Source organism: Clinocottus analis, unplaced genomic scaffold (assembly GCF_023055335.1).
Source record: "Clinocottus analis isolate CAN_PGR_092001 unplaced genomic scaffold, fCliAna1.0.p SCAF_22, whole genome shotgun sequence".
NCBI lineage: Eukaryota > Metazoa > Chordata > Actinopteri > Perciformes > Cottidae > Clinocottus > Clinocottus analis.
The window spans coordinates 30,323-57,500 of NW_027175954.1; the positions used below are offsets into that span (position 1 = coordinate 30,323).

Genomic DNA, 27,178 nt, shown 5'->3' on the forward strand with positions numbered 1-27,178 from the left:
CAGTTTTAGTTGTGAAAACGATTGTGGGAAATTAGTGCAACCTCAAAACCTTCCGCCACTTCCGTCAAAACTCCCGTCACTTCCGGTTAGCTAGCTACGTCGATTGTTTTTGTTTGTAGCGTTGAACTGCGAGCTGGATAGAAGCTAAACTTCCTTAAAGGCTGTATTTTAAAACGTCTAAGGTTTTTTATTTATATTATTAATATATCTATGGCAGTTATTATTTAAAGAGTGTTTTCTATCTCTTTTTTGGGGGGGAAGAGGAGAATTTAACGACAGAATCTCACGTTGATGAGAGAAAACGGGGCTTCGATGGGAGTCGACCAGCCGGAGGTACCGGAGCACTCTGCGGGCCGGCGGGTGTCCTGCGACGGGGAGCGGGGCACGGTGCGGTACGTGGGCCTGGTGCCACCGACAGCAGGTACTTTCCATAGCATTTATTTGACGTCTTTAGTTCCTTTGCTGATTCAGATTATTAATAAAAAATGTTAATTTTATGCTTACTGACTCTGGTGAAATTCCAGCGGCAGTATTATACAGTCATTAAAATAAGCTCCATCTTCACCGGCTGCAACACATTGTCGCATAAAAATGTATATATCAAAAACATAATATATACATTTCTCAGAAATTTGCCATTTTGCACAATGACACATTTTACTTATTGTCCTTTATACATGTATTTTGATGCAAATACAAATACGGCTACTTCGGTAAAAATCTGAATGCAGGACTTTTAGTGAGTAAAATATCTTATAAATACAATTCAATACTTTATGAGCGCTGGCAGAAATGTGTCTTCAGCTTCAGGACGCTTCAAGCAGTCGGGATCAAATGTTACTATTGTAAGCTATTATTTTACTACTATTCTAAAGTGTGGACAGTATTTATAAAGTATTTATAAAAGTATATACTATTAGAAAGTATTGGCGCCATAACCCTTGGCTACATTGGTGGGATGAGGTGCGCCTATACTTTATAATAGTAATAAAATAATAACACAAGGCTCTTTTGTCTGCATAAACGGCAACCATTTTATTTACTTTTCACTTCTTAAACATTTCTTCTCTTCTTCCGTTTTGTCCTTCACAATAAAAGCCCGAGACACATACACTCAGAACACTGAGAGCTGTTAAAGTCACTCAATATAATAGCTTACACAATATTGTAATGTTTACGTCTTCGATCAAGTAGCTAATAGTAGCAGTAGTAGGTAGCTTTGCTAATTTTTCACTTAACTTTGATCGAGTTTCTGCAGACGACATTCAACATCGGAGAACTTCTTCATTCAATTGACAAAAACTTTTAGAGAAAACTCCGACGTCGATGCTCGCGCCTCCCGCTCGCACTGATGGAGCGTCTGTGTTGTGTGTTCAGGGCTGTGGCTCGGCGTGGAGTGGGACAACCCGGAGAGAGGCAAACACGACGGCAGCCACGGTGGAGTCCGGTACTTCACGTGCAGGTAACTGCACGCGCAGGAAGTCCGGGGAAGTTATTATCCACTTTGATCTGATCTGAAACGAGTAAATGTCCCTGATGGTTTTTTCTTCTTCGCCTCCTCTCAGACACCCTGAAGGAGGCTCCTTTGTGCGTCCGGCCAAGGTGAGCTCGGGAGTGGACTACCTGACCGCCGTGCGACAGGTGTACGAGTTCGAAACCGAGACGGTGCTGAACGAGGACATCTCCATCGCGTCAAAGAAGCTCAAGTGGATCAGGCTCAAGGGTCGCGGGTACGACGCTCACCGCCCTCTAGGGCTTATTTTGAATCTCTTTCGAGGGTTTTTGCACCGCCGACCCTTTTCTTTGTATTCGCCCAGCGGCAGATAGTCAGGGTCTCGAGGAGCAGCTGCAGGTGCCTTGCTCAAAGGCAGCCGAGGCAGCAAGAAGAAAAAGGAAGAGCTAATTAAACTAAATTAAGAATATATCCTGCAGAGAGTTTTGACCGACTCGTCCAGATGGGAAGCGTCATGTTTAGGTTCAAACGAGCCGGTTCTTTAAGATTCAGAAAAGAAATCTTTCAATTTAAGAGGAAACGTGTTTCTTTAGAAAATATATTCTTCCAATTTCACAGAGGTTAGTGTGGGATTATTGGAATATCCTGACATATTTAGGAGGTTCTCGAGGACATGTTTCCTTTTTCATTTGTTCCAATGTCCTCAACAGATTTGAAAATCTTCAGTCAGCGCTGCTGGGCGGCTGTGAAGTGAACGGACCCGGAGCTGACGGAGAAATCAGGGAAACGACGCCGTGTATCTTTTTTTACAGACCCACCGGGTTTAAAAAAACACAAAAAGACTCTGATGGGAATTTGTGTTTTTATTTACCATTGTGTTAATGTCTCCTGTGTTAATGTCTCCTGTGTTAATGTCTCCTGTGTTAATCTCTCCTGTGTGAATGTCTCCTGTGTGAGTGTCTCCTGTGTGAGTGTCTCCTGTGTTAATGTCTCCTGTGTTAATCTCTCCTGTGTGAATCTCTCCTGTGTGAGTGTCTCCTGTGTTAATGTCTCCTGTGTTAATGTCTCCTGTGTGAGTGTCTCCTGTGTGAGTGTCTCCTGTGTGAGTGTCTCCTGTGTTAATGTCTCCTGTGTGAGTGTCTCCTGTGTTAATGTCTCCTGTGTTAATGTCTCCTGTGTGAGTGTCTCCTGTGTGAGTGTCTCCTGTGTGAGTGTCTCCTGTGTGAGTGTCTCCTGTGTGAGTGTCTCCTGTGTGAGTGTCTCCTGTGTTAGTGTCTCCTGTGTGAGTGTCTCCTGTGTGAGTGTCTCCTGTGTGAATGTCTCCTGTGTGAGTGTCTCCTGTGTGAGTGTGTCCTGTGTTAGTGTCTCCTGTGTGAATGTCTCCTGTGTTAATGTCTCCTGTGTTAATGTCTCCTGTGTGAGTGTCTCCTGTGTGAGTGTCTCCTGTGTGAGTGTCTCCTGTGTTAATGTCTCCTGTGTGAGTGTCTCCTGTGTTAATGTCTCCTGTGTTAATGTCTCCTGTGTGAGTGTCTCCTGTGTGAGTGTCTCCTGTGTTAATGTCTCCTGTGTGAGTGTCTCCTGTGTGAGTGTCTCCTGTGTGAGTGTCTCCTGTGTTAATGTCTCCTGTGTGAGTGTCTCCTGTGTGAGTGTCTCCTGTGTTAATGTCTCCTGTGTGAGTGTCTCCTGTGTTAATGTCTCCTGTGTTAGTGTCTCCTGTGTGTCAACACGCTCCTTAACAGCAGCGGTCAGACGTGCAGTGGTTGGACATGAGCGCGTCTCTGCTGTCCTCCTGGGACGACGTGTCCTCCATCACTCGGCAGCTGGACGAACTGGAAACCCTGCAGCTCGGGTACAGACTCCTCCCACTTTGTGTGTGTTTCATTCATTTCTTTTATCCTGTGTTTTCCGCTGAGCGCTCCTTGATGGTTCTTGTTTTATTTGTTTTTTTTCCAGCAACAACAGGCTGCGTTTGCCCTGTGACGTCTCGGCTCACTGCCAGGCCTTCTGCAGCCTCAAGGTCCTCGTCCTCAACGGCTGCGACCTCACCTGGCCTCAGGTACGCCCCTGAGACACGTAGTTCAGGTTAAAGGCACCACCGGCTGCAGGAAGGACGGAAAGAAAGTATATTAAATGAAGGAATATGTGAAATAAAACATTTCTATAAACACAGTATTTATATTGTACGTTATTTAAAATTGCAATTTTTATAGATGAAATATCAACTATATAAAATTCTGCATTGAACGAAATATAGAACATGTATATGAAAATGTATATTTATATTACAACTATTATTCAATCTTCATTTAAATATTTTACACATTCAAATTATATTTATTTATATGTATAATGCATATTTATTTCTATTACTATTTTTTTTTAATCTAATTTTGGCCCTGATATGTCTTTATGTATTATACAGTATGTCAGAAAAATGAAAGATTGATTACTTAAACAATTAATAATATGCAAATATATTTGTATAATTTTAATATTTTTTATTTGGGGACCTTCCTACCGTCACCACAGTATACTTTAAAAATAATGAAGAAGTTAAGAAGGTCCATAGATAAAAAATATTATAATCATAAAAATGTATTTTTATATTATTAATTAGTTTAAAAATTAAAATATATATATATATATATATATATATATATATATATATATATATATATAAATATATATATATATATATATATATATATATATATATAAATTCATTCTTCAATAATTTGCAGGTCATTTGTATTCCACGTGTGTGTCATTGTGTATTGATGTGTGTGTCATTGTGTCTCTCTCCCTGCTGCTCAGATCCTGCAGTGCGCCCCCATGTGGCCGCAGCTGGAGGATCTTTCTCTGGAAAAGAACGACATCACCGAGCTGCAGAGGTAACGAACACAACGTTCAGACGCTGTGTGTAACTCTGACGTGTTTGATGTGTAACTCTGACGTGTTTGATGTGTAACTCTGACGTGTTTGATGTGTAACTCTGACGTGTTTGATGTGTAACTCTGACGTGTTTGATGTGTAACTCTGACGTGTTTCATGTGTAACTCTGACGTGTTTCATGTGTAACTCTGACGTGTTTGATGTGTAACTCTGACGTGTTTGATGTGTAACTCTGACGTGTTTGATGTGTAACTCTGACGTGTTTGATGTGTAACTCTGACGTGTTTGATGTGTAACTCTGACGTGTTTGATGTGTAACTCTGACGTGTTTGATGTGTAACTCTGACGTGTTTGATGTCTGAAAGGCCTGAAGCGGCGCTGCAGTCCCTGAAGAGCCTCAATGTGTCCTGTAACCCGCTGGAGCAGCGCAGTGTGCTCAGCTTAGCAGCTCTGCCCCGGTACACACACACACACACACACACACACACACACACACACACACACACACACACACACTTTGATATATATATATATATGAATGAAAGAGTTTTAGGCCCCAAAAAGGAAGACAAATTATTCCCTTTATAGAAAATATCATTTATATGTAAAGGTTTTTTTTCAACAAAATAAAAGCATGAAAGGCTGTCCAGAAATATAAATATATATGGCTGATATATGGTCTATTGTAGCATAGGACAAGCTAGTATTTATATATTTTACAGCTAAACAATTTTTTAATATATTTATATATTTTTCAGGACAAAAGCTTCTGAAATAAAATGAAAAACCGTTGTTTGCTTGCAGGCTGGAGCACCTGAACTTGTCTGAGACCGGACTCTCTGACATTCGGTTTGGTGACGCTGCTCCTGGTAACACACACAAATCACTCTCATCACATTAATAATTAATATGTTTAACATACAAACACTAAGCCATATTTTTTTAAATGTTTACTTTCATGCATAAATAAATATTTGCAGTACGTTTTTATCTTTCTTTACCTCGTTATTGTTGCATATTTGATTGCATTTTGTTTGAGAAATTCCGTCTAAATAAAGTTGAATTATGGTTCTTATGGTTATTAATAGTATTATTTACACTGTTTGTGTTTTACGGCGTTACATTAAATAAGACGCACCTGGGTTTTGATTCACTACTGATGATTATTGATCCATAAAGTTGACTCTTCCCTCCGCAGGCTCTCACACTGCCATGTTCCCGTCGCTGACAAAGCTCAACGTGAAAGACAACAACATCACTGAGGTCAGTTGCGTTGACGGTAAATGGACAATCTGTCAATTTCTTGATTGATTAGATGGATTAGTTTAACCTCTCTCTCTCTCTCTCTCTCTCTCTCTCTCTCTCTCTCTCTCTCTCTCTCTCTCTCTCTCTCCCAGTGGTGTGTGGTGGATGAACTGGGGAAGCTTCCCAGTTTAACTCACTTCTTGTGTAGCGGCAACCAACTGGTGAGCAGCGACGGAAACCCCAAAACAGTCAACCAGCTGCTCGTCGCCAAACTGGAGAAACTGGCCTTCCTCAACAACTGTGAGGTGAAATGAACCTCTAACCTCTCTACATGTGTGTGTGTGTGCGCGTCTGTGTGTGTGTGTGCGTCTGCGTGTGTGTGTGTGTGTGTGCTCGTGCTGACCCATTGCCGTGGTTTCCCCCATCAGGTCCACCACAAAGAGAGGAGGGGGGCGGAGCTCGACTACATCAAGATGTTTGGGGAGGAGTGGCTGAAGGCGGGTGGGGGGAGTCAGCCCAGCACCCAGTTCATAGCTCAGCACCCTCGCTACCTGAGGCTCATCGACAGTGAGTCCCAGCAGACATGACTCTACACTGACATCTGGTGGCCGCTGTCTAGAACTGCAGCCGACGTGACTCTACACTGACATCTGGTGGCCGCTGTCTAGAACTGCAGCCGACGTGACTCTACACTGACATCTGGTGGCCGCTGTCTAGAACTGCAGCCGACGTGACTCTACACTGACATCTGGTGGCCGCTGTCTAGAACTGCAGCCGACGTGACTCTACACTGACATCTGGTGGCCGCTGTCAGGAACTGCAGCCGACGTGTTTTTAGACAGTGTTTCCAAGCAAATGTTACAGAATTAGCTTATTTATTTCACTTATTCATGGTGGTGGTCTTTTAAAAAAATGTATTAATCTATATATAATTAGATTTGATTACATTTTATAAAATAGTTCCTTTTGTTCTACTAGAACACATTTAACTGACCCTCAAGTTCATTTTTGTTTTTTTTTTATAGATAAATTCTTTTTTTTTTTAAAGATTATTGTCATTAGTATTCCATCACTGATGACCGTGAGTGATGAAGATAACGGTCGCCGTGTGTCGTTTCAGAGTACGGCGCTCCAGAGGAAGGCGAGCTGAGGAAGCCGGAGCCGTTCGCTTTGAAAAACCAGCTGCTGAGTTAGTCCCGCCTCTCTCGCTGCCCTCCGATTGGCCGATTCATATTAAACCAGGCAAATGGGAGCGGTGACGTTCACTGAGCACTGACCTCTCCCTCGTCTCTCACCAGAGATTACGTTTGTGTTTCCCGACGACGCCGACAGGAAGCCCATCGAGAAGAAAGTTCTCGGTAAAACCGACAAAAACAGAAAGAAAGTGGAAGTCAAGAGCTTTGCTTGGATAACACTTTGTTTAATTGAAGTGTGTGTGTGTGTGTGTGTGTGTGTGTGTTCTCTCTGCAGCCTCCATGGTGGTTCAGAAAGTGAAGGGGCTCCTCTACAGACTTCTGAAGGTTCCAGCAGCGGACCTGAAGCTCAGCTACACCAGCCCCACGGTGAGAAGCGACTTTCATCGGCTCCATTGCTGCTTCACGAGTGAAGGCCGACGTCTTTAATCGTTTTGTTGCTTCGCTAACTAAACTTTTAACTGTCGCTGTGACTCTGTTGTTTATCATCTTTGACATTCTGTTGTATTCAGCGTCTCTTTAATGGTTTGTATCATTATTAATTATAATTGGATATGCATGGAGGAGATTGTTCATCATTCAAGTTTATGGACTTAAATATTCTGGGTTTCTATCTTTCCTCATATTTTTTCTGGATAATGTATAATGCATGTATGTATGTATGTAATTTTTTTTCTTCTTTTTCTATATATATATGTACATAAATATATATATATATATACATAAATATATGTACATAAATATATAGTTTTATTTTATTTTTGCAGAAGTTGGGGACAGAGTTTGAGATCGACAGTGACCTGAAGACGCTCCAGTTTTACTCCATACAGGACGGAGACCAGGTCTTGGTTCGCTGGTCCTGATGATGCAGATGCTGCAGACGCTGCAGCCCCTCTAGGCTCCGCTGGTCCTGACCCTGCAGACGCTGCAGGCGTCGAGGAAGCGACTCCGTAAAAACAGAAACCTTCAGCACGGAACTGAACTGCTCTTTGCTTTCCGTGTTCGACTCGAGATGAAGCCGCCGGCCGAGTCCTCGCGGCGAGGACCAACATCGTGACGACGCTCGTTCAACTCGTCTCGTTGCCTCCCCTCTCGGCTTCGTGCATGTCCGTCTGTCCTCTTGTTCTTCCTGCAGCATCATCTCACTGAAAGCTCCACGAACACATTGATTTAATCAATAAACACTTTATTTGCAAATTATTACTTTTTACATTGATTTAAATGTAATCACTTAGATTTAACAGTTTGAGTAGGAAGAGTCAGAGCTGTATAATCTGCATAGTACACTATATGTAAAACAGTCATAGTGTAGTACTATATGAATATATGTATATCTCTACTACACTATATATATCAGATGGTTCACTATTACGAGCATCCACTAGGTGGCAGTAAGGAGTCACTTGCATGAAACTAATTTCGGTTAAATTTGGTCTTAAATCCGATATAATTCTTATGGATTCTTAAGAAAATGGTCACATTCATAATTTGCAAGGCGACCATCAGTTCTACCAATACGCATTTTAAGGTGACATCATTAAATGTATTGTTATGAATATTTCCCTCTCGTTGAACTAAAGGAGACATTGCTCATCACTCAGAGATGAAATGAAACAAACTGTAGATTTAAACATGTTTTTATTGAGGCTGTACAGGCGGTTAGTGTCCTCTCTTTGGTTGTGGGTCAGTACAGACACACACACACACACACGACCAGTTTCATCCCTGATGGGGTTTCAGGTATCACAAAAACACAACCCTGAGCTATATTTATATGTAGCTGCATAATCTGCACACAGGATGGATTAGAAACACCTCATCAGCGTCTCTTATTGGCGTCGGAAACATCTGTATTAAAGTAGAATATCAGATGATAAATGTTAATAAAACATAAAAGAATCTCCACGCAGAGTTCGTCCACCTGAGAGCACGTTTTGGTTTTACACTTAAATGTGTTGCACTCTTCATAATTCTTTAATAAATCTAATTTAAATGAAATGAAAATGTCCGGAACCTGTGATTATTAAGAATAAACGTCACTGTGTTACAATGAGAATCATCAAAATAACATTAGAAAAATACGACTTTATTCTTGGTTCATAACGGTTAAAATTGCCAAAAAGAAACAAGTTGACGGATCATTTCATCGTAATATTAGCGACTTTCTTTTGTGGAAAAAGCACGCGTTTTTTTTTGTTTCTTTACTTTTTTATTCCAGATGAAAACAGACTCCGAGTCCTCGCTGAAAAGACACGATGGAGACGCGAGAAGCACCGATCAAAACATCAGAGAACGTCATCAGGTCATTATTTACAAGTTCATATAATAAAAAATAAACAAAAACATACACAGAGTTGTAGCACAAACGATACAAAAACATATTTGTAAGTCTTAAGAAGTGTTGTAGTCCTCGTTAAACATCTGGGGTCCAAAAATACTCAGCACAGTGTGGGAGGGGGGACAATATCATTTTTGCTAAAATATAGAATAATTTCACAATTGTAGAGTTTTACTTTACAAGAAAAAAAGAAATCTGCTTTCATTTAGCTTCAAAAAGTTCACTGGAAGTTAAAAAATGCCTCTGATGGTTTTATATCTTTTAAATTTTTTTTTATATATATATATATATATATAGTTAATAAAAGAGATTTTTGTGATCTTTAAAAAAAAAGAAGAAAACTGACAATATCCTGTATAATTAATTGAGAGGTTGCAGTTAATGTGTTGAAACCAGTGAAGTTTTAATGGAGTTCAATGGAGTAAAGTTCCACCGAGGCTCCGCCCCTTTTACATACTTTCATGATAAAATCTTCTTTAACTTCAGGCTCCAAAGTCTTTAAGTATCGTCCACATCCATTATTTTATTTTTGTAGTTTCTTCCCACAACTTTCATTCATTCATTTTGACTAAATGTCAAAATATTTGGATTAACACTAAAACAAAATGGCGCTTTTGCGTCGTGATATTTCATATATTTCCACACAGACGAGCCGTTAAATGGATGAGTCGTATTGATTAGGTGATCGGTGGCGTTACAGGAACAATAATCACTTTTGATTCAGATCTTAAGTTTGGGATACCGTCTGCTTTCTGGTTTTTACAGGTCACAGACCTCGATGTCCTCTGAGGGTTTTTTAAGGCGAGTGTGAAGTTTTTTTAACATCTTTTCATAAAAAAAGTCTTTTAAAGGCCTTTTTTTATTAAAACACTATAAAAAAAAGTCCGTGAGGAACCTTTCCCTTAAATATTTGTGTCATTGCGAAACACTTGAGAATGAAATCTGATAGTTTTCCGCAGTTCTCTTTCAGACCACAACTATAAGAAATCAATAAAGAAGTTTCACTTTTAAAATACACAAAAAAAACACAATGTGAAGTTTCGTCGTTCGATACCTTTTCAAATAATTATGAACTTTTTTTTTCTTCAGTTTACCTGCCGACTATTATACAAAAATAAAGAAAGAAAAATCCCTGTATTTTAGATTTTGTGTCGTTTTCTGCTCATTTTTTTTGGAGAGTCGGATTACAAACACGCTCCAAACCGACGAGAGGAACGTTACCTGATCTCACCTGCGGATACATCCTGTGACATCACACACGCAGTCTGCGCAGCTCTCGAGGGCCAGAAAACACACGCACGCACATACACACACACACACACACACACAACTCTTAAGATGATTGTGGAAATGTTGGATTCAAGTAAGAGAATGTAGAAAACACAGAGTGTGTGAAGGTTCGCTTCCCCTCCCCGGCGCCTCACAGGTTCCTCTCGACACACCGGCCGTCGGCGGCGTCCGGGCAGCGGCAGGTGAAGCCGCCGAGCCGCGGCAGACACAGATGGGAACAGCCGGCGTTGTCGCCGCAGTAGTTGTAGGCTTGATGGGGAAGAAGAGACGAGAACAACGTGAGGAGATGAAACCCGACGCGGCGACGTCACCCGTCAGGAAGCTTCTTCAGGCGCCGGAAGTTAAACATCAATCAAGAACAATCGTGACCAAAGTTTATGGCGATGTTGTCAACTGTCACAGGTATCGAGACTTTTGGGAAATTACATTTTTGCATTGAAATCGAGACGTGAACTGAAAGATTTATGATTTCTTTGATGATTTTTAAAAAATATATATTTCATATATTTTGTGTCATTTTGTTTTTTTTTATAGATAATATTCTGTTCAGTCTTCCCCACAAAAAAAAAATTGCATAAAAAAATTCTAATATCTTTAAAAAAAAATTGTTCGGCATCCAAATAAAAACAAAAAATATTGTTTGATCGCAGTGACAGATTTTGATTCATGAGTATTAATTTCAAGCTAAAAAGTACCAGAAATCTAAGTGTTCCTTGTTGTAAAATGTGAGGATTCGCTCCTTTTCTTAGTCTCGCATCACGGTAAACCAAGAACTTTATGCTAAACTAAAACGCTCACGAAACAATGAATCGAGAGACCGCCGATGCTTCCAAAAAAGTAAAATATATAACCGTTCACGTCATTTCGCTTCCTTCCGTGGAAGGATAAGTGAAAAAAAACAGACCCCGTAAGTTGATTTCAAGCCTGGAAACCTTTCAACAGCAGCTTCTACACTTCCTACACTACTCTGGAGAGTTTCATCTGAAGCTGAAGCCCTGAAACCGCCGCTCTGTTCAGTACGCTCTGTTCAGTACGCTCTGTTCAGTACGCTCTGTTCAGTACGCTCTGTTCAGTACGCTCTGTTCAGTACGCTGTGTTCAGTACGCTGTGTTCAGTACGCTGTGTTCAGTACGCTCTGTTCAGTACGCTGTGTTCAGTACGCTCTGTTCAGTACGCTCTGTTCAGTACGCTCTGTTCAGTACGCTGTGTTCAGTACGCTGTGTTCAGTACGCTGTGTTCAGTACGCTCTGTTCAGTACGCTGTGTTCAGTACGCTGTGTTCAGTACGCTGTGTTCAGTACGCTCTGTTCAGTACGCTCTGTTCAGTACGCTCTGTTCAGTACGCTGTGTTCAGTACGCTCTGTTCAGTACGCTCTGATCAGTACGCTCTGTTCAGTACGCTCTGATCAGTACGCTCTGTTCAGTACGCTCTGATCAGTACGCTCTGTTCAGTACGCTCTGATCAGTACGCTCTGTTCAGTACGCTCTGTTCAGTACGCTGTGTTCAGTACGCTCTGTTCAGTAAGTACGCTCTGTTCAGTACGCTCTGTTCAGTACGCTCTGTTCAGTACGTTAATCGCCTCCGATCTGGAGTCAAAAACTTTGCTGCCAAGTGAAACAGCAACGCTCCGGCTTCGGGCCTCTCCAGGAAGCGGAGGAGCCCAGCAGGTGGACGGCGAAGCCGCTTCTCATCACTGTGGACGGGGGTTTCCGGCTCGGTGCCAGCCGAGCGTCTCCGTATCCACAGCTGCCGTCCTCCTCCTCCCCCCTCCCCCCTCCTCTCTGAGCTCACTTCACCCAGAGTTCCCACGCTTATATCCACCCGCGTTACTCTGTGCATCTGGAATAGATTAGCTCGGTCACCGAGTACATCTGCACCGCTCCGATCCCACGGAGCCGCTCGAGGGGTGCTGGTCTCCATGCACAAGGACAGGTCAGTCAAAATTGGGACTTTTTCTTCACGATCCCACCGGGTCAGATACAACATCCCGAGCCAGAAGGATGGCACCGGGGCCTCCACGGGGCGGGGAGGGCGCTGGACGCATGAATGTGTTACCCGCCTACGAGCCAAGATATGCGCGGCAGCAACACATCTCAGTTCGTACAGAGATTATTTAGCCTGGGAACACAGAGACGATAGATTCACTGCTGCGACGCGACGCCTTCCTTCCTTCTTAAAGGCCTCTCACGGCGGCTCGTGTTGCCGAGGAGGCCGAGTCCTGCGGAGATTACGACGTTCTCACGGGGAAAAAATAAGAAATACAAGGAAGATATAACTTTTCCCCAACAGCGAGTTTTAAAACGGAGGTGTCTTAAAACTTAGAATGTTTTATGTGTTAAAGCTGCATTCTCTCTCCTGACCACCAGGGGGCGACTCCTCTGGTTGTATAGAAGTCAATATAAGTGACTCTACTTCTCTCTTGATGTATTCCCTCAGTAAACATGAGTTTATGTCTCAATCTCTAGTTTCAAGTCTTCTTCTATACAGCGTGATGTTCATTTAGTAAATTATGGTCATTTAGAGTCAAACAGACCGTAAGGCAGGGGATGCTTTAGGGCGGGGCTTACTGTGATTGACAGGTCGCTGTCGCTACCAGCGTAAACAGCGTCTCCATGTCACTCCTACACACTCCAAATATGGTCGTTGACTACAAAAATGCAAAGATGGCGACATTCGGCTTGTACACATTCTGTGTGTGCGACATGCGACTCCCACACACACGTGCGTATGTGCGGCCACAGCATGGACTTAAACAGCAGCACATTGTTTTCGGCGCACATAAACACACAATGAGCCGAAACACACACACACACACACACACACACACTAGGGAAGTACCTTGCGAACACTGCGTCGGCGTCGCGGTGATGCCGTACAGCCGAGAGCGTTTCTGTGGCAGGAACTCTTCCGTCTCTTTCTCCGAGTGGCAATCCACGGAGACCACGGCCTCCCTGAAACACAGACCACACACACACACACACACACACACACACACACACACAGATGTTTGGAATCGTCAGATTAACGCGGCCGTTAAAACACACTTTCGTGTGACAGATGCAGTCAAACAACGGAGCTAAAGTCAGCGGCACTCGCAGCGGTGATGTTTATTTAAAATCCACTCAGACGCTCAGGCTCAACACGTTATTATCTCGCTGGACGCCTCGAGACTGTCCGGACGTGTTCAGCTGCGTTGAAAGACAAGAACCCAGCTGGATGTTCAGGGGAATGAGAGCGTTACCTCCTCCAGTCGGTGTAGTAAAGGTTCCTTCCGAAGGAGACGAGAGCGAAGGGGTACTGGATGCCTTCCACGATCTGCCTCCTCAGCCTGCGGTGAGGGTCCATGCACTCCACTTTACGGGTTCCTGCAGATCAATCAATCAATCAATCAATCGATCGATCGAATGGACCCGGACCAGCAGCAGCGGCGTGGATCAGAGGGCTCGGGTCCCCGGTGTGTCTCACCTGCGTCGGCCCAGCACAGCTGCTGCTCCTGGAGGTCAAAGGTCAGCGCGTTGGGGAGCCCCAGGTCGTCCTTCACCAGGACGCTGCGCTCGGTCCCGTCCATGTTGGACATCTCGATCTTGGGCCCGTCTCTGTTCCAGTCGGCCCAGTACAGCTGCCTGCACCACCGAGACAGAACCAGTGAGGACCCAACTACTACTGATAGTACTCCTTTCACTTCTACGACTACTACTACTACTACTACCTTATATCACCTACTAACAATATATACTACTAACTACTACCTTATATCACCAACTACCTACTAACAACATCTACTAAATATTACTATTAACTACTAAGGTACTACTACCTTATATCACTAACTGTCTACTAACAATATCTATCACTAACTACTACTACTACTACTACTAAGGTACTAATACTACGAGGACCTTATATCCTCAACTATTACAATATCTACCACTAACCATTACTACTAACTATTACTTCCTTATATAACCAACTACCCATTAATAACATGTACTACTAACTACTACTACCTTGTATCACCAACTACTTACCAACAACTATAGTAAAAGTAGTAGTTAGTAATAACATCTTAGTCCCAGTTCACAGACCTGGTGTCACGCTGATCGATCAATAGATCGATAGATAGATAACTACTTAGATAGATAATTAGACGTTGAGCTCGAGAGGCCGACTGGTTTGGACCGGTTAGTCGTCCGGTAACTCACCCGTACGCCGGGTTGGCGACGATGGGCCGCGGGTTGATCAGATCGCTGTCGAACAGAACTCGCCGCTGGCTGCCGTCCAGCCTGGAAACCTCCACGGTGTCGCGCATGGAGTCGGTCCAGAAGAGGAGGCGGGCCACGTGGTCGATGGCCACGCCCTCTGGACTCTGGAGCTCTGAGGACAGACGGCGGTCAGGAGACGATCAGCGCCGACGGAAGAGTTACTGACCTTTACTAGTGTTAACCTTTCAGAGTGAAGCCTTCAGCTGGCAGGACCAGGGCCCTGTTTTAAAATCACCTCACAGAACGTAGAAGTTTATTTTCCAATAGGTCTCATCTTTTCTATTTATTTTTAGAGATATACAGATATGTACTTTATTAATCCCCAAAGGGGATTTTTTTTTCTCATAGTATATATATTTATATCACTTTAAGGGTATTTTATTTCCACCTTGATAATTAACATTGTTGTAATTGTCAGATTTTTTTTTTTGTGTGATAAAGTTTTTAATGATTAATAATAATATTATAAAGATGCTTTTCAAATCACAAAAGCTGCCTCTTTACTCATGTGCACCTGAGCAACTTGTATCTACGTTACGTCAGCTGCTTACAAAGCTCTGAGTAGGATTAATCAATTGAAACAAAACCTCTAAACCTCTTAAAAATATAGATTCTTTATGCTCTTCAAACCTCTTGGACTTTGAGCCAGAACAGGATGTCCTAACACTCCTTAAAGGGCTTTAGAAATGACGTTTTATTGCCCAATATGCATTTATGTGATCATTAAACAATAATTTAGTTTGCTACAGGATGCAAACACCCTGTTTCCTGCTTCCTGCACACAAAACCCATCTACTTCCTGTTTGGCCTCATGAAAAAAGGGCTCTGCTTGGTGCGATGAGACTTAAAGAAAACGTTGCCACCGTTTAAGGGAGGCATGGGATAAGGAGCCTCTGTAAAGACACCCGGGCCGGTGAGGCGGACGTCTGCAGCACCTGTGGTGACGACCGGGTCCACGTCTCCCCCGCTCAGGCCGACCCGGCTGATAGCCGGCCCGGTGATGTCGGTCCAGTAGACCATCTTCTCCACGCAGTCGTACGCCACGGCGATGACCACGCGGTCCTGAGGGAGGAAGAGACAGACGCGCTCATTCAAGCTGGAGCGTCATTTTTCCTTTTGAAAAGAGCCTTTTGTAGGAAAAAGGCACCGACGGAGACGCTTTGTGTCTCTCGGCAGCGCGTTGAAACGTTCACTTGTGGAGAAGAAGGAGAAGTTCTGATGCTGAAATATGTCGGAGGACAATCGGAGGATTGTTTCACAGCAGCCAGGAACGCTCATTCATGAGAGTGTGTGTGTGTGTGTGTGTGTGTGTGTGTGTGTGTGTGTGTGTGTGTGTGTGTGTGTGTTGTTCAGTATGAGGACCGTCAGAAAAAGCTCGTCAAAGTCAAGAAATTCCTTCCGCTCTCGTACAAGGAGCTCTTTCTCTCGGCATTTACTCTGAATCATTCACGCTTTTCAAACTACAAAAAAAAGTGAAAAATTGTTTTGTGGAATTATCGTTTTGATGAAGATTCGCTTTTTGGTAAAAGTGTTTAAAGGAAGAGTCCCACATTTAGGAAGGATATTTAACATGAGATGGATATTAGCTTCATGTACATTCGTAGCAGGGAGTAGCTTAGCTTAGCACAAAGACCTTAAGCAGGGGGAAACAGCTAGCGCTAATCGTCAAAAAGGGAAACACACCTTTGTAAAACTCCAAAATAATCTCAATTCATGAGAATCGGTCATTTGTGAAGAAAAACACGTCTCTCCACGACACCTTTTGACTCCTTGAAGAAGTTCAGAGCTACTTTTCTGACATCGGAATGTGTTGAGAATGAGGCGGTTTTTGTTTTTAGCTATGCTAGCTGTATCGTTAGCAAAAGTTAGCATGCTAACGTGCTAAACCAAGACTAAACATCCACTTGTTCGCGTTCTCAAAGTATGTCAATTCAGAGCGGCCCGATGAACCAGTTTCTTTTCTTACGAAAAACATATAAATTGATATATTTTAGAAGATTATCGGCGGCCATGTTTACTGCGTGACGGCCCTGTGGCGACACACAATATCTTCAATCTGTGCTCGTCTTACTGGGAGGTGCAGCAGAGGTTTGGCCTCCTCCTTCCTTATGTTGTATCCGTCCAGCGGCACCTGTTCGATCTTCCCGCTCTGAGCGAACAGCAGGTGAGTTCCCGGAGCGACGGGGTGCACGTCGGGCCGCGGGGTCGGCCCCACCGGAGCCGGGGTCACCGCCTGGTCGATGCCTGCGGGTTCACGGAGGCGGCAGATTTCAGATTGATGAAGGAAAAGAATTTATACAGGTTGTATACACATTCTGACCAGTGGATCTCCATGACTTTTAACCAAATTTACATGACTTTTAACCACATTTCCATGACTTTTAACCACATTTCCATGACTTTTAACCACATTTCCATGAGCAAACATGCTGTGAATTTGTGTGTAAACAGTAAAAAGTGATAAAATGTAGTATTTAAACTAACAATGAGGATTCAAAGCATACAGTAAACCTTAAATGACACAAATGAATGAGAGACAATAGTTTGATTAAAAGAATAAACATTTCTATAGATGCCTAAATGTATGTCTGCTGATGTTTTGAGCCTCTTTCTTTTAAAAGCATGTTAATTATTTCAATCTCAGCGTAAATGAACGTCATGAACACATGAATATAACACATTTACACCACTTTTACACAACTTTTGGGGATTTTATTTTTTTCCAAGGACTGTTACAGGCCTGGAAATAACCATTTCAGAATTAATAGAGGAGCGAGTGGACTCACACAGAGGCGGGCTGCCGGGTCCGGTCCGGGTGTCGGGGATCTCGAGGCCGTTGGCGTCCACGCACCAGCACTGCCCGATGCTGGCGTGGCACTGCGCGGACTCGTAGGCGCCGCGCCGGTCGCACTGCGGGACGTACTGACCGACGGCCGGCCGGGGACGGAAGAAAGACAGGATGCCGGAGCCGGAGGCGGTGGACTCGGCGCTCTCTCGGTGGCGCTCGCACGGCGTCTTCTCGCGCTCTGGGAACACAAACAAGCAACAAAGATATGTATACAAATCAAAGTTAACCTAAAATATACTTGATTACATTGTTACAATGTTACACAGCTCTGTTTAGTCCTTTGAAGATCTTTATTGTAATTTTGGGATATTTAATTTTTTATTATTTCACGCTTGAAAACTTTACCAAGCCAATAAATCCCCTTTTGAATTGAATTAAATAAGAATTGTGAGAAATCAACAGTCCAAAGCAAGATAGAGTCATTTATTTGTAGTATTTCTCAAGTGACACTTGTTTCTGACCAACAATCCACACAGACTATCATTCTTTCTTTAATTTGTTTTAAATAGTTCCATTATTTATTTTTTTTTTAAATAACTTTTAATTGTAAAATGAGGTTTTAAAATGTCTTGTTGTGTCTGGCGATCGACTGACTGACTAAATAAGTGATCGTTTGAACACTATGTTCATCAGATGGAGGTTTTACTTTACTTTAGTAGTCAGAAAGTATATTTTATATCATTATTGTTTTACTAGTTCGACTTTAACTTGGATGAATTACGTCAGAAACCGATCTAGTTAATGATTAAGTTCCTGTTCTGTTATCATATAATATTTATGTATCTCACTTTTGTTTCTTCTCTTTTCACAGGAGACAAAAAGACAAAAAAAAGAGCTACATTTTCGGCTGCGAACGGGTTTTTCTGTTGGTGTCACTTGTGGATAAACATGCGGGCGAGCAGGAGGCCCCTCATCTCCGCGGTCGCACCCCGAGGGGCCACAGTGACATCTGGAAAAGGGCCTCCGTGCTCTTCTTATCCTCGAGGGTATCTAGCGAGACGAACCGCAGAGCAGCCAAAACACGCCGCAGACGGCGGCGGAGCGTCCCCTCGCAAAGCGCCGCCGCGTCGTACAACAACAACCAGACGAGAGGACGAGATACCGCAAGAAGAAAGAAGACGAGCCCCACGGAGAGAGAGAGAGAGAGAGAGAGAGAGAGAGAGAGAGAGGGGAAGGGACCGGAAGATCAAAGGCCATCCCGGACAAAAGGAAACGGATCACTGCGACGAGTTATGACGGCGGCCTGAAAAGAGAGTTACAGCTTTTCAGGAGAGATGAGAAAAGCTTCGGTGCGTTTGGAGCTGAGCTGTAATTATCTCTCAGCTGCCGACACCTGGAACCACTGGAGGAGTCTGCAGCTCCGGGACGAAGCAAAAACAACACCAACAAACAACTACAACCGCTGTAAACGACACCTGCTCGCAGGTTTTGGAGGCGCATCCTCGTGGTTGAACTGCGAGTCGCTTCGCGGCAGCTGGAGAAATGTTGCGTAATGCCGTCAGCCAAAATGTCACGAAACGGATCGAAAAGGATTCATCTTTTTTAAATAAATGTACCGCTTTCACACTTTTTAAAAAGGAGGAAAAGTATTTGTGAATATAAACTCAAGTCTCCAAAGTTAATTATACTTATTCTGAAGGAGAATTGGGATGTTCTTGGACAGAGAAAACAATAAAGAAACGAACGTGGGAAGAACGGAAAGCCGCCACCATGTTGAGTCACGTGGAGGAAATCGATGGGTTGCAATTTTGTATTGAGCATTATTAAATTACTTCAGATTTAGTTCATTAATACAAAATACAAATCAACTAATACAAATAACGTGTTATAAATAGGGATTAAACTGGCCAGCAGTCAGAGAAACACAAATGCACCTTTAAGAGTAGCAACATTAAAGAGATGAACGAATGAATGGATCAATAATATATATAATTGTAAAATGTATTATTTTGTTGTTGTGTCTATCTACACTGTGGTAATTCTAAAAAAAATAGCCTCGAGCGCGGAGCCTGGAGCGCGGAGCCTCGAGCGCGGTAGCTTAGACTGCGGCCCTCAGCCGTGCGTCACCGAGGTTCTGTTGAGTCTAACGTGAAATCTGTTGACGCTCTCGTCGCTTCATCGACCTTCAGCCGAGTGTTTACGCTCTGCGGCGTTTACACAGCTTCCACTCGTCTCCGCAACGTCTGGAGAGCAGAGTTCAGTCCGTCGGAGCTGCCACAACATTTATATTATTAAAGCGCCTTGTCGGTCAGGAGACACTCAGGTGTTTAAAAAAAGACCACGCTGGTGGTTTTACAGGTTTCTGGTGGAACGTTACGAAGTACTCAAAGCTCTGTATTAATTTGAGGTACTTGTACTGTGATACGAAAAGACAGGGAGCATTTACCTGCACAATGAATACTTTTACTTTAAATACTTAAAAGCACATTTAGTTGACAATAGTTACATCATTTTACTGAACTAAGGTTTGACTGCAAGACTTTTCCTTGTAGTTTCACGTTGTTATTGCGGTACTTTTACTAAAGTAAAGGATCTTAATAGTTCTTCCATCTCATATTAAGTTTAAATTTACATTCCTGCCGCCATTACCGTGTATTTGGATCGATACACAGACTCAATGATCCAAAATCTGCGACGCAAAGTGATATTATCGATAAATATCATCTTTAAGATGTGCATTTTATTTTGAAATTGACTTCCTATTCTATACAATCTGACTTATTTTATATTTTAATTAGAGAGAATGCCTGTTCAAAGCACTTGCCGCCTGAAGGATCGATACAATGTCGATAACTCGTGATTCGCGCTCCTCTGCTTCACCTTGGCGGCGCCTACCTGAGGAGGCGGGGCTGCACTGGAAGCCGTCACCGTTGAAACCAGAATGGCACTGGCAGCTGAAGGAGCCCGGCGCGTTGGAGCAGAAGGCGGCGCTGTGGCATCGATCCTGCTCACACTCGTCCACGTCTGAAGGGAACGGGGCGGGAAGGAAAAAGAAAACACGAAAGATGAAGGGAAATGTTTTTTTGACACATCCGCCGCCACGTTTGGTGCTTTGAGGTGCAGTTCCACCAACGGCCACTAGGGGGCTAAAAGAAATAAAACCACTTAAATGTTGCTTTAAAAAGTACTTTAACTGAGAGGTGTGGATTCCTTTTCTTTACAATAATGTGTTGTGGTGGCCATTTTAGAGAATTCACTAAAATACTGCAAATACTTAAATCCAAAAATATTTAATCTTGGGGCCCAAAATGTAGCGTTAGTTACGGAAAATAACTAAATAACGCACAGTGAACCACAATAATACCTCCAAAACTAATACATCATGAATCCATTACATTAATAAATAACACATGGATTCAAAAGACGAAATTCATACCAAAAAAAAGTTTTACATTTAATTTAATTAATAATTTACCTTTTAGTGACAGAGTAGGTTAACTAACTACAAACCTCTGCCTGTTTATAACTTAACAAATCTACCATTCATTTATATATTTTAATTCTGTGTACTTTTGTGTTTTATGCCTTAATTTCTCAGTTTTACTTTTCTCTTTACACACATTTGTAGTTGTTGGAGGGAGCTAAAATATTAAATTCAACTGCTCCACTGCGATTGTTTATGATCTAACAAATAAAGAACGAGTCTCCGGCCGCACAGCGGCTCTGTGAGGCTGAACCGACACAGTGACGAGACGTAGTAAAGAACATGTTAAGGAACAGAGAACAAGAAAAAAAAAAGGTTCTGGACGTTTTGTCCTGTTTTCTCTCCACACACAAACATTCTTCAGCTCAGCGTCTCCCGAGTGGAGGAGATTTATACATAGAAGAGATGAGCTGCGCAGCTGTAAGGCGGCGTTCTGCATTTCCTGTCCAGGTGGAGACATTTCCTGTCCGAGGGGCCCGCGGCGCTCCTCACAGACGGGTTCTCCCCCCGAAGGGAACACAAAGTCTCAAGTTCTGCCGTTCGACACCACGCTGAAGAGTTTGGGATCAGCTGCTGCTGATGTTTCGTTTTCCTTCCTTTTAAACAAACTATTTCAACTGAGAAAATTAAAAAGAGATAGTCATAAAAGCAGTCGGACTAAATTCTAAAAAGAATTGAACGTTTGTGAAAATGGCAACACTGTTGCAAAGTTCTGATCGTTTGTCTGTACAACTTATTAATTGAAAGAACAAAGTTGGGTTTTTCTTTTACACCTGAAGATTTCCGATTTTAAGTATTTCTTTATGAAAAGATCACCGAGCTCACGTGCAGACAAGTTGAACTTTTCAAGGAATCCTTCAGGCGAAACAAATCAAAGTGTTTTGTTTGCTTGACCTTCAGCTCTGACTTTATCAGAAAAAGGTTTTATAGTGAAGATCCCAATCCCGGTCCCGATGTCCGCCCACACGACCCCGAACCTCCTGAACTCACCGCGACACACCCGGCCGTCTCCCTGGAAGCCCGGCAGGCAGGAGCAGATGAAGGCCGAGCCGCCGGTGTAGCTGCAGAGCGCTCGCTCGGGGGCGTCGCAGTCGTGGCTTCCTGTCTGACAGCGATCCACCGGCCGGTCCTCCGCTGCAGGACGACACAGACGACGTGTTGTAAAGGGACGAGAGACAGAAGAAGAGAGGAGAAGAAGAGAAAGAGAACAATAGAGAACAAGAGAAAGAGAGAACAAGAGAGAGAGAGAACAAGAGAGAGAGATAGACAACGAGAGAGAGCGAGAACAAGAGAAAGAGAAAACAAGAGAAAGAGAGAACAAGAGAGAATTAGAGAGAGAAAGAACAAAAAAACGAGAGAGAACAAGAAAGAAAACAAGAGAAAGAGAGAATGAGAGACAAAAACAGGAGGAATGACAGATCGCTTCATTCATCCTTTAACGGTTTTCTTTTCTTGGACTTAAACAGAAAACTCTTAATACAGTTTAATACACAACAAAAAACACATGTATACGAGTACTTTTGCTCTGGGTCTGTTTTTATATATTAAGACACTCAGTACCCCCAAAGATCTGCAAAACGAAGCTTCAGGGCAGCAAGACATGTGATCAAATATGGGATTAAAATGTTGAAAATCTAAATCAATGCATATACTTTTAAATGCAACATTTCAAGAAACAAATTCGCGAAGACAAAAACCTTTTCAACAAAGAAAAGTATGAAAGAAAACATTTGTTTGTTGTAATCAAATGTTATGTAATCCCTTTTTAACCGTATAACTGTTTAGTTTTTTTATTGCCAGGACAATGTACTTAACATTTGACAACTTCTAATTCATCAGAAAGACCACCGCGGTTGTTTCCTGCTGTTGTTTCTCCCTCACAATAAATCACATCTTCTGTGTTCAGCAGAGAACTTCAGCTTCAAATGTTTTGTCCCATTTTTCAGTCGTACAAATCCTTTATTGTTTATGTGAGGCTTTAAGAACATCTGTATGTGCAACCAGGGACTCTTCAAACAAAGTCACACACACACACACACACCACATACTCCACCCACCCACACAGCTGTCAACACACACACACACACACACTTTCTCTCTCTCCTAAACGTACCGACGCAGGTCATCCCGTCGGCGGCGAACAGGAAGCCGGGGGAACACTCGCAGCGGAACGTTCCGGGCTGGTTGTTGCAGACGGCGTCGGGTCCACAGATCTGAGGAGTCTCACGGCACTCGTCTGTGTCTGAGGACAGCAAACGGGAGAAGAGCGATGTAACATGTAACAGTACATGTTACTGTTACATGTAACATGTAACAGTATCGTGTAACGGGAGGAGAGCGATGTGACGGAGGATGAAGAGTTCAAGACAGGAGCTCCTCTCACGTTCTGGTTTGTTTCAAAGGCTGCAGCAGTTTTAGTCTATTTAAGGCTTGAGAAATATTTCTTTACAGATTATTACACCAACAACTGAAGCCAATAAATCCTGTCTCTTAAAAATCTACCTCACGAGTGGAAAACAGAGAGAGAGCGAAAGAGAGAACTAAGAGAGAGAGAACAAGAGAGAAAGAGAGAACAAGAGAAAGAGTGAGAACGAGAGAGAGAACAAGAGAGAAAGAGAGAACAAGAGAGAACAATAGAGAGAGACAGTGAGAATAAGAGAGAGAGAACAATAGAGAACAAGAGGAAGAGAGAGAGAACAAGAGACAGAGAGAACGAGAACAAGAGAGAGAGAACAAGAGAGGGATAGAACAAGAGAGAACAATAGAATAAACAAGAGAACGAGAGTGAGAACAAGAGAGAAAGAACAAGAGAATGAGAGAGAAAACAAGAGCAGGAAAAACGAGAGACAAAAACAACAACAGTAGTAGTATTTCTAGTTCTAGCAGTACCAGTACTAGCTGTAGAAGTGTTATTCAGTATTTTAGAACAGATGCCTTCCACGGAGAACATTAAACAGGTTCTACGTTCAGTTTGAACTGATCATCCTGAGACGTCGTTTGAAATGTAAACCTTTGAGTCGATGACCGCCGTCCAATCAGAAAGTAACCTGCAGTACCAGCTGTTGCCTGAAGGGGGCGACGAGGCGTCTCTGCTGCCGCGGCGCCTCATGTCGCCTCTAGGTGGCGCAGGTTGGACCGTGACTGCCGGCGTTTCATGAGCACGATGTCACAAATGTTTGAGTTTTAAATGTACCTTTGCATTTCTTCCTTTTTTTCCGTTATCAAAAAGAAAACTCAACGCCAAAGAAAACAACACTGCAGGTCAGCGGCTGCGTTACCGTGGCAGTAGCGTCCGTCTCCGGTGAAACCCGCCGCACACTCGCAGGTGAACCGGAGGCCGTCGGCGGGTCGGCACGCCGCGTTGATGTCGCAGCCGTGTCGGCCGGTGAAACACGGGTTCTGCTCCGGGAGACTGCCTGGAAATAATAATTAAAAAATACAAACAAATCAACAGCAGGAAACATCAAAGTGAATTTCAACCACAGGGAAAATGTCCGATTTCACTATCCCAAAAAATTGTATTTAGTTGCCGCAAAAAATATGCCATTGTTGAGCATCTGAGCCTGCAATGTAGTGGCTTGCATGGTAATTAAATACTCTTTCATGCCAGCAGGTAGCGCAATAATTAACTACCATGTATCCTGTATAATGCTACAATGTGACATTTTGTTACATTGTTTTGGATTTTTTTATTGTAGAAAAAGGTTGAAAAACACCTATATCAACGAACATGTTCATGTTTACCTTTTTTTGATCAATAAATAAATAGTTCTATCTTTTAAATGTCTTCAAATGTCTGTTCTTCTTCCGTCAGTCCACAGTGACATTGGATGACTTGCACAGTTCATTGCTTATCTAAAAAAGAGGAGAGTACAAAGACTCCACAGTGGAGTTCCCATCATGCAACTCATTCCTGAAGCTGCAGACCTTCACCTCCTCACAGGAAACACGACGCAGATGTTCCACTTTTTGCCAACAAACCCCGGCTGAGTTGTGTTTGCTTGTGTAACTCTGACCCCCCCCCCCCTCCTCTTTCTAAAAGAGACCCTCTCGATGCCCTTCACCCGCTCTCCCTCCCACTCCACCTCCCTCTCCTGTGGACTGGAGGTTGGTTTCTCATTGGCCTTCACCCCCCTCAACACTCTCGCAGCCTCCTCTCGTCGCAGCTGAGGAAATACAGCCGGGCTCGGATTACTGTTTTACTTTCCTCTGATGTTCGACTGCAAACATCACAGAGGCACTAAACGGCTGGAGGGCGTGTTTCTGCGCATTCCTCCGGGTAATAACACACATCTTTGAACTCACGACTGTCCCCAACAGATGACCACGAGACCCCGGACCGACACACAAACACACACACGTGTGTGTAGTCCTGACATGTGCTGTAACCATCACCTTTCCTGGGTTTTAACAATTTTCAATGCAAATTTTTTCGAAGAAAGCTACTTTTTTTTCTTTTTTCTCCGTATACGACACTTTAAGAAAGGTTTCCACGACCAGAGGGTCAGACTTGTGCACGATTTCTGTGCAGGTGTTTTATGGATATTTTTGCCTGGATGTCACAAATGTTTTTATTAACAGAAAAGGAGAAATGTGTGATATTAAAAACTCCTAAAAACAAGACTAAGAGTCTCCAGTCTCTGACTAAGAGACACTGCACTTACATTTATAGAAAATAAGTTGACAGATGACACGTTTTAACATTAAATTACATTTTTATGTTGTATTTTATGAGATTTATTAAAATCCAAATCATGTTCCAAGTGAGAAGACCTGTTTTTATTTGATGAATACACGCCGTAATGTAATTTATTATTATTAAAAGGCATAAAGTTAATGTTGTGGTTCTCAACCCTTGATTTAATTTAATCTTTCTTCCGGTTGGAGACTCTCTTCAAACATCTTTTTCAAGAATATGATCGTAGACTTAGAGGTATATTAACCGTAAAACCTGAGACACTACCATATGTTTCTATTAAACTCAATAAAGAAGTAAAAGATTGTTTCAAGTCTGTCAGAAAAAGCACTATATCATCTGCAAATAATCATATTTTATCCTCAATATCATTGATTGTGATACCAGTTATCTCACAATTTCCTCTAATTGCAGTCAGGTTCCTTTTTGATACTTTATAGTTATTATAACTCTTCAAACATCTTGATTTTCGTTTTTTTTTCCCCCACTCGGTGCTGATGAACTTGAACCTTTTCGAGGTTTCATAACTCACTGTGGACGGAGCCGATCTTGTTGCTCATGGCGTAGCGGATCAGATGGTTGTAGGACTCGAACATCACAAAGACATGGTCCACGCTGAGCTGCTGGGTGGACGGCGCCGGCCCGGCAGCCTCGCCGTGCGGGCAGCTCTGGTAGGTGACGGTCTGTCGCAGCTGGTAGCTTCTGGTCTGGACGTCGCCGTCGGGGGAGGTGACGGTGTAGTCGCGGTTGGATGAGGAAGTGATCACTGAGGGGTTGCGGAAGAAGAAGAAGAAGAAGAAGAAGAAGAAGAAGAAGAACACACTTTTACATCTAGCGAGGGACTTTTTCCAGTTGTGTGAACAATTTATGTGTATTTGTTTCGTCCTTACGGTTTCTGTCGTACTGGTAGATCTCCTTGTACGGGCTGATCTCGACGGAGGATCCCGTCGGGACGGCGGGCACGCGGCCCTCCAGCTCGGTGTTCACCACCAGGTGGTCGTGCTCGTCGATTCCTTTGAAGTGCTGCTTGATGCTCAAGCGCTCGTTGCCGGGCTGAAAGATCACCTCGGCCTGCCGGGAGAACACGCCGCCTGAGGAGAGAACACGTGAGCGTCTCGAGTCCAAAACGGGGAAAGGTACCCGGTCGGACTCCAAGCCAATTGGGACATCGGGATCCAGGGTCAACTATTAAAAAGCCAACCACATCTCAACAGCTCCCTCACCGATGAGGCTGAAGCCGTTGCGGTAGCCGGGCTGCTCCAGGGCGAAGGCCCAGCCAATGACTTCGCCCAGGGAGGCGAGCGGCAGCAGGGAGGGCCCCAGCTCGTCGGGGATGTTGCTGATGGCCACGGAGGCGCGCCCGTCGTTGGCCACCACGTACGAGTGCAGGTCGTTGTTGCCGAGCTCCACGGGGGACGGCGAGTTCCCCACGAACACTCGGCCGTTCACCTTTCCATTCATCCTCTGTGGTTTCCCTGTAGAAGAAGGCAAAAGGCTCAATTAGTAGAGCGGCAGGGACCCGCAGACCAACAGCAAA

General features: G+C 43.3%; 2 protein-coding genes across 3 annotated transcripts in view; one reads left to right on the forward strand and one right to left on the reverse strand.

Annotated features, from left to right (window-relative positions):
• The first annotated feature begins 104 nt into the window (after nucleotides 1-104).
• Nucleotides 105-10,967, forward strand: tbce (tubulin folding cofactor E). Of its 2 annotated transcripts, XR_011078168.1 has the most exons (17): nucleotides 105-421; nucleotides 1,378-1,462; nucleotides 1,566-1,730; nucleotides 2,164-2,249; nucleotides 3,203-3,302; nucleotides 3,407-3,509; nucleotides 4,268-4,344; nucleotides 4,711-4,803; nucleotides 5,150-5,214; nucleotides 5,544-5,608; nucleotides 5,743-5,895; nucleotides 6,019-6,157; nucleotides 6,711-6,779; nucleotides 6,889-6,948; nucleotides 7,061-7,152; nucleotides 7,551-9,085; nucleotides 10,548-10,967. XR_011078168.1 is itself a non-coding variant. In XM_068588696.1 (16 exons), the coding sequence occupies exons 1-16, from the start codon at nucleotides 292-294 to the stop codon at nucleotides 7,644-7,646; spliced, it is 1,578 nt and encodes a 525-aa protein (XP_068444797.1). In that variant the 5' UTR covers nucleotides 105-291; the 3' UTR covers nucleotides 7,647-9,252. The 2 variants fall into 2 exon arrangements, 1 of the variants encoding a protein (XP_068444797.1); XM_068588696.1 differs by lacking the exon at nucleotides 10,548-10,967 and having other exon boundaries at nucleotides 7,551-9,252.
• LOC137792867 (nidogen-1-like) overlaps nucleotides 8,405-27,178 on the reverse strand; it is a 30,838-nt gene continuing 12,064 nt past the window's right edge. Inside the window, exons 6-20 of the mRNA XM_068588653.1 lie at nucleotides 26,865-27,116; nucleotides 26,532-26,732; nucleotides 26,174-26,407; nucleotides 24,224-24,361; nucleotides 23,059-23,187; nucleotides 21,936-22,079; nucleotides 20,357-20,485; nucleotides 17,460-17,699; nucleotides 16,745-16,917; nucleotides 15,609-15,735; nucleotides 14,614-14,785; nucleotides 13,877-14,034; nucleotides 13,653-13,776; nucleotides 13,250-13,362; nucleotides 8,405-10,660 (exon numbers count right to left, since the gene is read on the reverse strand). Coding sequence (XP_068444754.1) covers nucleotides 10,542-10,660; nucleotides 13,250-13,362; nucleotides 13,653-13,776; nucleotides 13,877-14,034; nucleotides 14,614-14,785; nucleotides 15,609-15,735; nucleotides 16,745-16,917; nucleotides 17,460-17,699; nucleotides 20,357-20,485; nucleotides 21,936-22,079; nucleotides 23,059-23,187; nucleotides 24,224-24,361; nucleotides 26,174-26,407; nucleotides 26,532-26,732; nucleotides 26,865-27,116 — 2,453 coding nt within the window. The 3' untranslated portion in view covers nucleotides 8,405-10,541. The remainder of the gene's footprint in view (nucleotides 10,661-13,249; nucleotides 13,363-13,652; nucleotides 13,777-13,876; nucleotides 14,035-14,613; nucleotides 14,786-15,608; nucleotides 15,736-16,744; nucleotides 16,918-17,459; nucleotides 17,700-20,356; nucleotides 20,486-21,935; nucleotides 22,080-23,058; nucleotides 23,188-24,223; nucleotides 24,362-26,173; nucleotides 26,408-26,531; nucleotides 26,733-26,864; nucleotides 27,117-27,178) is intronic.